Below are 15,227 nucleotides of genomic sequence, written 5' to 3' on the forward strand. Positions count from 1 at the left end.
CCTTAAACTGTGTCCCTGGTGCCCTGCCAGCATCTCTCCCTCCCCTGCCAGTCCAGCCAGGGGGCACAAGGCTCCTTACAGGGGTTTGTGACCGAGGGTCTCGGTGGGTTTGCCCCTTCCCCTTGTCCCTGTGGATTGTTGCAGGTACAGCACTGCTGAAGTTCATGGTTGGATTTTCTCCCAGATGCAAAGTTCAGTGCCCCATCTCCTGTTGTGTTCCTGTTGCTGTTGTACAAACCCTGCTGTGACAGAACCAAGTTCTTCAGTGTCCGACTCTCCGAGAGTTCCAATAAAGTGGGATTGTCTCACTCTGCTCTGGGACACCCTGGCTCTGTTCTCTCACTCTGGGGGTTCCCTGGCTGTTCCCACCTGGGGCTGGGCAGTGTGGGGAGCTTCCATTGCAGGAGAGGCTGTAAATCATGGCACAGCTCCCTGCCAGGCTGCCAGCACTGCTGCAGAGTGAGCCCCTGCTCAGCCTGAGCCTGCAGGGCTCCTGCAGCCTCCCCATCCCTCCCCATCCATCCCCATCCATCCCCATCCCTCCTGCCCCCCAGCAGTGACAGGGGCAGGGGTTTGGGGTTTGGGGAGAGGCTGCTGCCAAGGGAAGGGCCCCAGGGCTGGCTGGAGAGGGGCACAGGGACAGGGATGTGGCACAGCCATGGGGAGTGAGATGGTGTTCACAGGGTTTCTTGGATGAGGATCTGACTCCATGTTTCAGAAGGCTGATTTATTATTTTATGATATATATTACATTAAAACTATACGAAAAGAATAGAGGAAAAGGTTTCATCAGAAGACTAGCTAAGAATAGAATAGAAGGAATGATAACAAAGATTTGTGGCTCGGGCTCTGTGTCCAAGCCAGCTGACTGTGATTGACCATTAATTAGAAACATCCAACATAGGCCAATCACAGATGCACCTGTTGCACTCCGCAGCAGCAGATAACCATTGTTTACATTTTGTTCCTTTGTTTCTTTATTTTAAACACCCAGCTCTGCTCCTTCTGAGCTTCTCGAGGCTGAGGCCAGCACAGCGCAGGCAGAATTCCTGTTGTGCGTTGCAAATTAAATATAGGCACAAGGCAGGCCCTGCTTGTGCCCATACAAGGAGAGGAGCAGGGCAGCCCCCGAGCTCAGCACTGCTGCAGGAACCCGAGCAGGCTTTGTCCTTCCTCCTGTGGGCTCCAGGGCTGCTGCTTCCCCCTTTCTCCTTTCTCTGAATGCTGAGAGGCTGCTTGGGAAGCATTTTGTTTTCCTCCTCTTTTATCAGCAGCTCATCCTGTTTGTCAGCTCCCCTCTGCTTTCCAGAGGGTCACCAAAGAGAAGGAGTTTTCCAGAGAGAGGAGCAGCTTTGCATTAAAATAGGATTTTCCAGGGTGTTTGCAGTGACAAATCCAGTGTGGGCTAGGCTTCAAACGCTTGGAAAGAGCGAGAAAATGCAGCTGCATCTCAAAGTTCTTAAGAGAAAAAAATATTTAATAAATATTCTTTATAGACATTCAAATAATGAAGAATATCACCCAAGCCAGACATCCTCCCTAATTTACTCTCCAGAGCAGGATCTGCTACTGGATCAGAGTTGGATTTGTGAATTACCATTTCACTTCTCCAGGGACTTTTCCTGAAATTATAATGGCTTTTGCTCCTCTCTTTTCCCTTCATGAAACTGCCACGAAATTGTTCTCCATTATTGAGTATGAAACCCAGCTAATTAGCACAATGGCAGTGTGTGAAGAGGCCCTGGCTGCGTTCTGCATGGCTGATAGGAGTGAGTGGCTAATCCCAGACACGGGGCAGTAATGGGAGGAGGAGGAGGAGGCTCCCCATGGGCCTGCCTGGGAGGGCAGCGATGGCAGGGGCAGCATTGGGATCTATGGAAATCTCTGGTCAGCATTGGGATTTATGGAAATCCCTGGTCAGCCTCAGCCCGGGGCTGGGTGAGCAGCACACCCAGGGCTCCCAGGCACCCAGCCCTGCAGCTGCACAGCCCTGGGATGGATGGATGAGTGCTGCTCGGGCCCATATGGCCTGATGGCAAGAGAGGATTTAGCTCTTAGTGTTAATGGAGTGCTTCTGCAGGAGCTGCTGCTGCTCCCTGGGCTTTCCCTTGCTGGAGCCCACACCCTGCTCTCCGGCCAGATGGCCTCCAGAAGGCTCCCAAATGTGCCTGTAATTAAAGAGCCTTGATTTCCAAACCCATTTCACAGCTTATTCCGCTGACAATGAGATGGGGCTGCTTGGGCTGCTGCAGGGCAGGAACAGAGCAGCGTTAGATGGGATATTGGGATGCAATTCCTCCCTGTGAGGGAGCGAGGCCCTGGCACAGGTGCCCAGAGCAGCTGTGGGTCCCTGGCAGTGCCCAAGGCCAGGAACTGGGGCAGTGGCAGTGTCCCTGCCCAGGGACTGAATTAGGGCATGTTTAGGGTGCTTTCCAACCCACACCGTGCTGCAGCTCTCCCCAGGTACCTGCTCAGAGCTTTCCCCTCCTCTGGGCTCTCTCTGCTCCAGACAATTGCGGGGCTCACACCCAGGGCAGGCAGCCAGGCGTTGGTGCTGCAGCTGCCTGATCTGCATGTGCTCATGCTAATGGTGTGGAAACCATTCAGGGCCGGCTTTGTGCTGGGCTTCCTGTGCCCTGAATGGAGCTCTGCCTGAAAGAGAAGAGGCTGGCTCCTCTGCATTCGGCATCATCCAAGAGGGGACTCTCTGTGTGCTGCTCACCTGCTTTCCAAAGGTGGGGCTGATGTGGTGTTGTTGGCAGCATGGTCAGAGCTTTGCATGGAATATATGGCTTAGAGAGGCAAATAACAGAGATATTCCTATTTATTCCTAAGAGGAATGGGAGAAACGTTCTGTTTGCAGCTCCAGAGTGTTGGGAAATTCTCTGGAGATAAGCTGCACTGCCAGGAAAGTGGAGCAAAAGTCCTCCTTCAGCAGGGGTTTTACGGCAGCTGTAAATCACCCAGAGATGGAGGGGATAGGGCACCTCAGACAGCCAAACCTGTCCCTTCCTCCTGCACCCTGCCCCAGCCAGCTCCACCAGGCTCTGAGTGCTGAAATCCCCCCAGAGCAGCCTCTCACCCTGCAGCCCCTCCAGGGGAGGGGTCCTGGTGTCCCCACGCCGGGGATTGTCCCCAGCAGGGTTCAGCTCCTTTGCCATGGTGTGATTTCATGGGACAATTCCATGTGACACATCTTGGGGAATCACAGGGGAGCTGAAGGCCCACAGGACACAGAGCCCCTCATCTCTGCATGTATCACAGCAGGAGAAAACAACCCCCAGGTGAAGGACTTGCAGCCTTTCCTCTGGGACACAGCGAGGGCCTGAACACTGCACTATAAATTAATTATTTAGATCCCATTCCTGCAGTGAGAGCCATCTGGGCAGATGCCTCCACCCTTCCCAGAGCCCCCAGGAGCTCTCAGCACTCCAGGCTGGAGGACAGAGCTCTCCACGAGTGTCTCAATGGGCTGGGGCTCCTCCTGCCCTACAGGAAGCAGAGGTGGAACCAGAACAGCTCTCAGCACTTGGGTTCCTCAGCCATTCCATTTCGCTGGAATTAGGGCAGCCCCGAAGCCTCTGTGCCATAGGAAAGGTGCTGTTTGTCCATGGGGACCTGGAGTGGGCAATGGGTACTGCCTGGACCTGCAGGGATGGCTCAGACAGTTCCTCTGCACCTCAGACAATCCCATTTCCATCTGTGGGGCTCCATGCCCAGCTCAGGGCAGGAGGGCCCTGCTGTCCTCTCCCAGCTCTGGATTAACAGGGATCCAAGGGCAGTTCTGTGCTCACAGAGGGTCAGGTGTTTGTAGCCCTCAGCTTTGGGGCATTGCCAGCGTCCCCCACATAACCAGGGATGGGCACTGTGGGGAAGGACAGCCCCGGGATGGAAGGAGCTCTGAGGGAAGCAGGGGAGGCGTTTTCCTGGCATGACCCAGGGGAGAGCCAAGAGGGAAAGAGTTAAAAGCTGTCTCCAGGCAGGAGAACAAAACCACCATTGCACTCATCTCCCTGCTGTGCTCATCTAATTACGTTACTTAACAGGATACCCTCTCATTGATTTTAATTACTCACATAATTTGGGAAGTAATTCACAGCACATCCCTGCAGGGTGCATGAGTCTGAGCGGGAAACAATGTGCTGGAGTCTGTGCCAGAGGAGGGAGGGAGGGGAGATGAGCCCTGGCTCCCAGGCCAGAAGGATCTGGGGACCTGTCCCTTGGGAACGGCTCCTCGGGGAGCTGGGGTGATCCATGATATGATAGTGTCACCTGTGATACAATATTGTCACCCGTGGTACGGTATTGTCACCTGAAATACAATATTGTCACTCACAGTACGATATTGTCACCTGAAGTACAGTATTGTCACCCACAAATATGATATTGTACCCCACAGTACAATATTGTCACCTGCGGTATGATATTGTCACCCACAATACCATATTGTCACCTGTGATTGATACAATATTGTCACCCATGATATGATATTGTGATCCACAATACGATATTGTCACCTGCAATATGATATTGCCACCTGTGATACGATACAATTTTGTCACCTGTGATATATTGTATTATACTGTCCCCCACAGTACAATATTGTCCCCCAGAGCACAATATTGTCACCTACAGTACAATATTGTCACCCGCAGTACAATATTGTCATCTGTACTCCGGGCTTCCCTCCCCAAGATCCCGGAGCCGCTCCTGGTCCCCAGCACTGTTGATCAAACAGTCCCCAGCACTGGTGGCTCTAAAAATGCTTTCACCCCCAGCCCTGCCATTTTCATGTTTTTTTTTAACCACAGTTGCACATGGTTCAGTGAAATTGCACCCACAGCACGCACTTGTTTGGTTTCTTTGCTGTTCTTTTGTAAGTCCCCCTGCTTAATTAAGATGCAAACAATCCCAGAGGAATGTTTAATTAATATTATAGAGCAACAATGGGATGATTAAGCAAGCCTGGGCAGCTGCTATTTATACCCAGGACATGTGGCACTTGTTGGGGGTGAGCGTGTCGAGGAAAAATCCATCCATGGATCTCCTGGTGCCGTTTTATTGCTGGTTTCAATTGTGTGGATCGGGCCTTTCCTCGTCTTGAGGCTGGGCAGGGCTGCTCAAACAGCTCCCTGTGCTCTCACCCCCGTGCCTCATCATGCTGGGTTTGGGCATTTCCCCTTTGGAAACGAATCCTCTGCAGCGTCTCCGAGGGCTGTGCACAACCTGAAGTAATTGAATTTGCCTTGGGTTGAACTCTTCTGGCACTCTCTAAAAATAAACACTCGATTTCTTCTCCTTCCCGTGGAGCTGCCTCTGCTGGGAGCAGAACCAAACAAACTGGTGAAAAATTAAAGAGGGAAATCCAGCAGAAGGGACACGAGATGGCAACAGCACAGCCCCGAGACTGTCAGGAGCCTAAACCCACAGCAGTAAGTGGCAAATAAATCCAGGAGATGTTCTTGGGCACCTTTTACAACAGACGCGCTTTACGGCACCTTTTACGACAGTCGTGTTTTACATCACCTTTACGACTGTCGCGCTTTACGGCCGTCTTTACGACAGTCGCGATTTATGGCACCTTTTACGACTGTCGCGCTTTACGGCCGTCTTTACGACAGTCGCGATTTATGGCACCTTTTACGACAGTCGCGCTTTACGACACCTTTTACGACAGTCGCGGTTTACGGCCGTCTTTACGACAGTCGCGCTTTACGGCACCTTTTACGACAGTCGCGCTTTACGGCCGTGTTTACGACAGTCGCGCTTTACGGCAGTCTTTACGACAGTCGCGATTTACGGCGCCTTTTACGACAGTCGCGCTTTACGGCCGTCTTTACGACAGTCGCGCTTTACGGCAGTCTTTACGACAGTCGCACTTTACGGCCGTCTTTACGACAGTCGCGATTTACGGCACCTTTTACGACAGTCGCGCTTTACGGCAGTCTTTACGACAGTCGCGCTTTACGACACCTTTTACGACAGTTGCGCTTTACGACACCTTTTACGACAGTCGCGCTTTACGACAACTTTTACGACAGTCGCGCTTTACGGCCGTCTTTACGACAGTCGCGCTTTACGACAACTTTTACGACAGTCGCGCTTTACGGCAGTCTTTACGACAGTCGCGCTTTACGGCCGTCTTTACGACAGTCGTGCTTTAGGGCACCTTTTACGACAGTCACGCTTTTCGGCACCTTTTACGACAGTCGCGCTTTACGGCAGTCTTTACGACAGTCGCGCTTTACGACACCTTTTACGACAGTCGCGCTTTACGGCAGTCTTTACGACAGTCGTGCTTTACGGCAGTCTTTACGACAGTCGTGCTTTACGGCACCATTTACGACAGTCGCGCTTTACGGCACCTTTTACGACAGTCGCGCTTTACGGCAGTCTTTACGACAGTCGCGCTTTACGTCACCTTTTACGACAGTCGCGCTTTACGGCAGTCTTTACGACAGTCGCGCTTTACGACACCTTTTACGACAGTCGCGCTTTACGGCCCCTTTTACGACAGTCGTGCTTTACGGCAGTCTTTACGACAGTCGTGCTTTACGGCACCTTTTACGACAGTCGTGCTTTACGGCACCTTTTACGACAGTCGCGCTTTACGGCACCTTTTACGACAGTCGCGCTTTACGGCAGTCTTTACGACAGTCGCGCTTTACGTCACCTTTTACGACAGTCGCGCTTTACGGCAGTCTTTACGACAGTCGCGATTTACGGCGCCTTTTACGACAGTCGTGCTTTACGGCACCTTTTACGACAGTTGCGCTTTACGACACCTTTTACGACAGTCGCGCTTTACGGCAGTCTTTACGACAGTCGTGCTTTACGGCAGTCTTTACGACAGTCGTGCTTTACGGCACCATTTACGACAGTCGTGCTTTACGGACGTCTTTACGACAGTCGCGCTTTACGGCAGTCTTTACGACAGTCGCGATTTACGGCGCCTTTTACGACAGTCGCGCTTTACGACCGTCTTTACGACAGTCGCGCTTTACGGCAGTCTTTACGACAGTCGCGATTTACGGCAGTCTTTACGACAGTCGCGCTTTACGGCACCTTTTACGACAGTCGCGCTTTACGGCAGTCTTTACGACAGTCGCGCTTTACGGCCGTATTTACGACAGTCGTGCTTTACGGCACCTTTTACGACAGTTGTGCTTTACGGCACCTTTTACGACAGTCGCGCTTTACGGCGCCTTTTACGACAGTCGCGCTTTACGGTCGTATTTACGACAGTCGTGCTTTACGGCCGTCTTTACGACAGTCGCGCTTTACGGCACCTTTTACGACAGTCGCTCTTTGCGGCACCTTTTACGACAGTCGCGCTTTACGGCAGTCTTTACGACAGTCGCGCTTTACTGCCGTGTTTACGACAGTCGCCCTTTACGGCACCTTTTGCAACAGTCAGGCTTTACAGCACCTTTTGCGACAGTCGCGCTTTACGGCACCTTTTGAGACAGTCGCGCTTTACGGCACCTTTTACGACAATCGCGCTTTATGGCACCTTTTGCGACAGTCGCGCTTTACGGCACCTTTTGTGACAGTCATGCTTTACAGCACCTTTCGAATGTGACAAACAGGGGGGACATGAAACACGACACGTCATGCTTGTGGTGAGGGCCTCGAGGGGAGAAGGCAAAAGGGACCCCAAAGACACACTAGGGAACACAGCACACCGGACAACAAGACACAGACCGGAGCTGTTCTGCACTGCCCGCCTGAAAGCTGCCATCAAAAGTAGAGCCTCTCTCTTTAGCTGTCTTAAGAGGCCCTTAGGAGAAGATTGCTTTTCCCTCTGCTAATCTTTAAATCTGGCCCAAGAACTCCCAACCTGCTACTCTCCCATCATCCCATCTTCAAGCCATGGCCCTCAACTTATCTTTTGGATGATTGGTGATGTGGATCCAGGTTGCACCTGAAATGAGTCTGCCTTGGAGGGCCCCATGATGGCCTGTGAGCCTCTTGGTCAGCTACAATAAAGAAAACCAAAACCATGCTGGCTGTTGTCCCTCCCTCCCTGCTCTGCCCTGGCAGCTCCAGCCCTGGCACAGGTGGGGCAGAATCCCAACCTGAGGAGCTCCAGAGCAGGAGAAGCCCAGCCTGAGCACAACACCCTCAGCAGCAGCAGGACCCGGGGACTCCAGCCCTGGCACAGCCCCAGAGGGCTCCATCCCTGCCTTTACCCCCCAAATTCTGCCCCAGGGGCTCAGTCCCACCAGGCAGCAGGGGAGACACCCAGGAGCCTTCTCCTGCTGCCCAGAGCCGCTTTTGCTGTGACTCACCGTGCCTCATTCACCACCTCACACTCATTCAATGATTACCTCAGCCCCGCTCTGGAAGGCTTATCTCTCACCAAATCCTTCTCAGTGGAGCCCTGAACGCTGATTGTTCTAGAAGGAAAGGGCCCAAAGCTGCCTGTTGGCTGCAGATCAGGGCGAGGGAACACCCTGAGCTCGGCAGGCAGCAAAGCCAGGTGCTGCTCCTGCCCAGGCTGGCAGGGAGCTGTCCCAGCTGTGCCAGCTGCCCCTGCCACATCCGTCCCTGGCACATCCATCCCTGCATCCATCCCTGCCACATCCAGCTCTGCCACATCCAGCCCTGGTCTTTGTTTCCCCTACTCCTGCAGATTAATCTGGGGCTGGAGCCTGTGTCGGGTCTCCCTCGTTTCAAACATCATTTATCATACAGGATTATCCTGCAGGGGCTCCTGTGCAGTCAAATTTAATAACATAAACTGCTTCAAATCAAATGATTTCTCCTGTGAATTTAAGCCAAACTGACACAGCTGCTTGACACTCCTTATTTGCAGAGCTAAATGAGAGCTGGGGGTGGGGTGCTGGATGTCTGCAGCCTCAGAATGTCACAGCTGGAACCATGGGCAGGGAGAGTCAGGGTGCAGGGGAGCTGGGGCAAATTTACCCCAGGACTTGGGGCAGCCTGGAGGGAAGGGGCAGCAGAGCTGCAACACTTCTCCTCTCACTCAGCTCCCCAAAAGGAGCTGGATTTCTGTGCAAAACACCTGCAGGGAAGAGGCACCTTAGGGGTCACCTCCATGGGCAGAGGGCTCAGCTGGGGCTGCTGCTCTCCTTGGGTGGTTCTAGAGGAGAGCCAGGGCCTTTTTGGGCTTCTTGGCTGGAAAACTCCTGGAAATCAGAGCTGGGAGACACCAGCAGTGCCCCTGAGCTGGGCGGGCACGATCCAGATCTCCAAAAAGTTCCAGTGTCCCAAAAAGCTCCAGATCTCCAAAAAGTTCCAGTGTCCCAAAAAGCTCCAGTGTCCCAAACAGCTCCAGTGTCCCTCCCAGTCCAGGGCTCCATAAAGCTCCAATGTCCCTGCCCAGCCCAGGAGCTGCTCCCCGCTGAATTTGTGCTTTGTTGGTGGCTCTGGCAGCAGCTGGCCTGGGCTGGGCACCCAGAGCATCCTCCCTCCTTCCCCTCCTTCCCTCCCTCCCTCCCTGCACAAGGGCTCCTTGTGCCCCAGGCCGCCTCCGTGCCAGCCCCATCTGGGCTGGGGCATCAGGGAAATGCCAGGGATGTTTGACCTTGGGCAGGGCCGGGCGTGGGCTGGGCTGAGCTGTCCCCGGATGCCCAAAGCTCCATCCAGGGCTGGCAGGGCCCAGCCAGGACAGGGCTGCACCTCCAGCTCTGCTCCCCACTGCTCCAGACCCTCTGTTAGATGATTTCAGCCTCCTCTGGTGCTGCTGCCCCTGCAGAGCATCCTGCTGGAGATGGGGACAGAGGATGCAGGAGAACGTGGGCGATGGGGTCCCACCACAGCAGGAACAAACCCTTGTGTGCAGCCTCCTGCAAAGGGAGGACAAGAGGCTCTTTCAGTGCCAGGACAGCACAAACACACTTTCCCCATTTCCCTGGGATAGGAGAGCTCAGCCACAGGGGCAGAGCTGTGCCAGGGCTGCTGGCAGGCTGCAGCACTGGCAATGAGCCCTGGCTGGGGGCTACTGAGCCCAGAGCCCCCCAGTGCTGCTCCTCTCCCTCCTCCTGCACAGCGTTTGTCTCCAAATTTGGGGAGTTTCCTTCCAGGAGGAAAGACAGAGCTGTGGCTGGAAGCCAGAGCAGTGACCAGCTGCTGCAGGGAGAGCAGTGCCAGAGCCCAGCCCCAGCCAGGAGAGGGGGAAGGAGGCTCAGCCCCAGCCAGCAGGGCTGGCACATGCTGGTTATTCACCAAGTGGCACCTGGGCCTCAGGAAAACCCAATTTCATTGCTCAGTGCCTGGTCCTGGCAAAATAAAGAACACATTAATTGGTTTTGGTGATTTTGCAAAGGTTAATGGTGAATTTGACGTGAGTTTTCAAGTTTCTTTGGTGGCTGCAGGATGCAGGATGCCCACATCAGCCACTGCAATGGCAGGAATGCAGCTCAGAGCCTGCAGAACAAACCTGCATTTGAGCAGCCTGGGAAACCTCCCTGCCACTGCCTGGGTCAGCACCAGAACCTGCAATTAAACCTTCCCAGGGGGCAGGACCTGTGGGACCATCCCACCCACACTGGGACCATCCCATCCACACTGGGACCATTCCATCCACACTGGGACCATCCCATCCAACCCACACGGGAGGGAGGGAAAACATCACTTCAAATAACCTTTAGAAAACACTAAAAATGACAAACCCAGGCTGAAGTGAGAGCTGCACATTGCAGGGATGGCCAGGACTGGCTTTGGGGGAATGGTGCACAGCTCACAGAGGAGCTGGGTGGCTCCAGGGACATTTTAAATGTGTCCCTTTGCTCTCAGCAAAATGTTCTGTGCTCGGCTGGGTTCTGGTCCGAAGCAGAAGCCTGGGACTTGTGGGAAGTTTTTCTTTTCCCCTTTCTTCAGGACACTCTGCAGTGAAGTTGTTGTTAACCAGTCAGACATTAACCACCAAGTGCTTCAGGACCTTCCTGTCTGACCTGGCTCTCCGGGGCAGGACTGCAGCTATCGCGCTAAAATCCATTAAAGAAGAACTTTTATTTTTTATCCAGTGAGAAAAGGAGCGGCTCGTGGGAGGCAGAGGGGAGAGGAGATGGGAGGCTGCAAATATCCCGAATTAGAGCAGCGATGGCAGCGGAGCCTTCCCAGCCCTGCGCCTCTCCCACACTCCCATCTAGCGGCAGCCCGGGCTCGGGAGCGCTCCCCGCCCTCCTCATCATCCTCATCCTCATCCTCATCCTCATCCTCATCCTCATCCTCACTCAGCCCACGTGCGCCCCATTCTGTGCCCCAGTTTATACAGAGACGTGCAGTGATCATCACGTTCACTGAAATTACTTTATTGCTAAAATATTTTACATTTCAGACAGATACCAACCTGCCAGCACGGTGCTTCTGCTGCTCTGAAAAAGGAGCTGCAGGGGTGCCTTGAAGAGAAACAGCTGAAGTAACTGTGCTGGTCAGGAGGCAGATGTACTCACATCATCCAGGTGTTGTCACATCATCCAGATGTTGTCACACCATCCAGATGTTCGCATCCAGTCCTGTTCGGGCTGCATTAGGAACAGGGCTCTCTGTAATTCACCAGCTGCATAAGGAACACTTTTATAAAATGCTGTTTACAGAGCCTGCTCCCCCTGGTTCCCAGTGATGAGCTCTGTGCCCTGTGCTGACATTTCTGCTCTCACCCACTCGAGGGGGGCAGGAGCCCCCGGTTCTGGGGGTCCCCAGGAGGGGCTGGGGTCCCTCAGGGTCTGACCTGCACACACAGGAGGATGTGTGATAAAGATAATCACACAAGAGCACCCAGGGGCCTCTTCAGATCCTGCTCCTTGAAACTTTATAAACAGCAGGGATTGAAGAATACAACAAACCCCAAATGAACAGAAAACCCCTTCAGCTGAGCAGGGACCACCAGCCAAAGCCAGGTTTGAAACCCAGGATCATCCTCCAGGGCAGACAGAGCTCGGGATGGAACCAAACTCGTGCACAGCAGAGTCACTGAGGAAATACCAGAGAAATACCTGCAGCAGGAGCACCTGTAAAGGGCCAATGGGAAACACAGGAGCTGCCTGCTGTCCTTTGGGAGGGGTGCATTAAATACAGCACGGGCTATTGGGGGCACCTCAACAAACCCCCTGACCCACCAGGATGGGAGAGGAACCCCAGAACAGGGAGCAAACCCAAAGGCTGGAAACGGTAACAAAAACACAGAAACAAAAATGAAAATGTACTAAAATTTAATCATTCATAAAAGCTGTAATTTAATCTGTGACAGTAAAACACAAGAAGCAATATTAGAGTTGGTTTAGTATATTATATATTTTTGCTTTTAAAGCCATAGAAATCAGTTATCCCAGTTTTTTTTCCTATAAAAGACCCATTTTTCCAAAGCATTATGCACAAACATTTTTAATTAGAATACAATGGCAGAATGAAAATAATGATATTCCGTAACTTTTAAATATAAAATGAAGTCAATGACTCAAAAAGTTATTTGTTGCAGTGAGTTCAAAGGGAAATTTTGGATAATATATATCTATAGTTATAGATATAAAATATAACAGTGGAACATTTTTAGTGCTTGATGGGGAGAAATTATGATAAAATGGTCAATATGAATTTTAATTATAGTAGCAATCTCTAACATTTGAAATGCATCCATGCTCCTTGGGATAATCATATGCTAGAGTCAATTATATTTATTTTCACATCTGTTAATTGCTATTGCAAAGGAGGAGGAATATTGGCTTTCATTTCCAAGAGATATACACAGAGCAACTGCTTTTTCCAGGGACTGTGTGCAAACCATTTTTAAGATCTAAATTCTTCCCGCAGGATATAAAAAACAGGAGAAGCTTCTTCCGATATGTTACTCGTTTCCGTAAGGTTCTGAAGTTGGGAATGCTGGCACTTTCCATTTAGGCAACAGTTCTTCATTCCTGCAATCTGGAGGACGTAAAAGAAAATAGAAATGAAGATGATGGGGGGACATTTCTGACTCTGCTGGTGCCACCAGTGATCTCCAGGGCCTGAAAGCCAACAGGCAGCAGAGGAGCTGCTTTTCCCCAGAACTCAGGGCTGTTCCCAGGCACAGAAAGCAGGAGATTGTGGGAGTGTAAGTCTCCAAATGCCGTGCTTTATCAGGGCCAGAGCAGTGCCAGCCAAGTGCCAGCCTGCTGCCCCTGCCCGATACCAGCAGTGCCCAATGGCAAAGGCAGGGCTGAACAGCACAGAGCTCACAGCTCAGCACAGAGCACAAAGCACAGCACAGCTCAGCTCATTGAAATTACTTTATTGCTCAAATAAAGTAATTTCAGTAAATAAAAAATATAGTTCAGTAAATAAAAGTTCAGTGCAGCACAGCACAGCTCTGCTGGCTCCAGGAACCCCCTGAACAGACAAAAGCAGGAGGCAGAGCAGTGCCAGCACCCAGTGCCCCTCTCTGCCCCAAATGGGGACATTTCTGTCCCAGCCCTGGAGCTGCAGTTCCCTTCCAGAGCAGGACAGAACAGCTGTGAGCACGCAGAGCTCCCTGCCAAGACACACAGGAAGATTATTTATAGCTCTGTCCAGTCTTGGTGTGCTTTTAGGTTGGGTTTGTTTGGGGGCTTTTTATGCTTGTTTTGGTTTGGTTTGTTTTATTTTTTTATTTCTGTGCCACTGAAGCCCATGTCCCACCCAAAGCCATTTGCAATTGTCCCCAACGGTGCCAGCACAGGCACAGCAGTGGCACCAACATTTACAGAGAATAACTAGTATTTCTCAGAGGATAACCAACACTTACAGAGGATAACCAACACTTACAGAGGATGAAAAGGAAGCACAAGCCAGCCCTGGGGCTCAGGGGAAAGCTCCTGCTCACTCACCCCCAGGAGCAGCAGCAGAGGGCAGGGCTCTGCTGGGAGCTGCTCTGCTCACCTGGCCCAGGTGGGACCCAGGCCTCTCTCACCTGGCTCAGAGCTGCTGCATGATGGGAGTCTAAAGCAGCAGACATGACTTCTTTTTAGGCTTCTTCTTTTCCACTGGTGTTTTTCTATTTATCTGTCTGACCAGGTCATAAAAGATCTGCAAATGAAAAGCACAAGCGATAAAACACAAGCTGTCAGAACTGAGGCGGGCTGGGGAGCTGACAGCTCTCTCCTGGTGCCTGCAGTTATGTAAATTCAATTAAACTGCTTGAATTTATTACACGTTTCTCAAGCAGCTGCTTGTGGAGAAGGAACCCCAAAGCTCCCATCAGAACTGAAGGGAGCTGCAAACTCAGTTTATCAGCACCAAAGCCCTCAGAAGGGCAGGGCAGTGAAACGGCAGCAGTTTCCCTGCTTTGGAGAAGTGGGAGGAAATGGGGATTAACAAAGGGGTTTTTAAACCAGGCACAAAATCCTCAGGGATCAGGAGGGGACAGCCCTGTCCCTGTGCCTGAGCCCCCAGTGCCCCCAGGGACCACCCCAGGGCCCTCTGCAGCTGCAGAGCCTGGTCAGAGCTGCTGCTGGGAGTTGTTTTCCCAGCAAGACTCAGCCCATTTATAGCAAAATGAGCTTTGCAAAAATGCGTGCAGCTGGGTCACAGCACTGAGGAGAAATATTTCGACCTTCAGAGGGCTCCACCCTTGTCCTTGTTTATTTTTTCCCCTTCCCGGAGTGGCTGACAGCTCACAAATTCTTGTTGATTCCAGAGAAATTCACAAGACAAAGAAACAGTTTGTAACACACTGTAACAACTGAAATCTGAGATTTTCCTTTCTCATAAATTAGATGATTTAGGTGCTAGAACTGACTGTGAGTACAGCCATCTGCAACAAGGTTTCAGGAACGGCACCATCCCTAAAAAGAGTCAGTGTGGAGGAAGAGCATCTCAGAGGTCAGCAGGAGGTCATCTGGATTAAAAACTTATTATCTGAAAGGTTTGGTTCACATGCAGCAAATGCATGGAGGAGTTTATCACTCTCACGAATCTACAAACTCCAAAATAAGTGAGAAAGCAAGAACAACCCCCCAAAGAATGCAAATGGCTCCCCAGCCCAGGAGGCAGCAGGACAGAGCCCCAGTGCCCTGAGCTGCTTCACTCACAGCTCCTCTCTTTGATTCCCTCAGCTTTTGCACTTTCACAACTGGGAAATATCAGCTGGCAGCAAACCAGAACACGGAGATCACAGCGAGAGCAGGAACTCATCCTCCAGATAGGCACAGTGTGCTCAGTGCTGTGGGGGCTGCAGAGGCAGCAGGGACAGGCAGGACCCCCCGAGGGACGGGGGGGGCACCCCAGGACCCCCCTGCCATGGGGTG

The 15,227-nt window shown here is 52.1% G+C and overlaps 1 protein-coding gene across 1 annotated transcript in view; it reads right to left on the reverse strand.

Annotated features, from left to right (window-relative positions):
- Positions 1–12,162: 12,162 nt before the first annotated feature.
- RAP1A (RAP1A, member of RAS oncogene family) overlaps positions 12,163–15,227 on the reverse strand; it is a 32,293-nt gene continuing 29,228 nt past the window's right edge. Inside the window, exons 8-9 of the mRNA XM_054293980.1 lie at positions 13,892–14,007; positions 12,163–12,888 (exon numbers count right to left, since the gene is read on the reverse strand). Coding sequence (XP_054149955.1) covers positions 13,921–14,007 — 87 coding nt within the window. The 3' untranslated portion in view covers positions 12,163–12,888; positions 13,892–13,920. The remainder of the gene's footprint in view (positions 12,889–13,891; positions 14,008–15,227) is intronic.

Source organism: Melozone crissalis, unplaced genomic scaffold (assembly GCF_028551555.1).
Source record: "Melozone crissalis strain CALT ecotype California unplaced genomic scaffold, PUWL_Pcris_2 ptg000198l_1, whole genome shotgun sequence".
Lineage (NCBI taxonomy): Eukaryota > Metazoa > Chordata > Aves > Passeriformes > Passerellidae > Melozone > Melozone crissalis.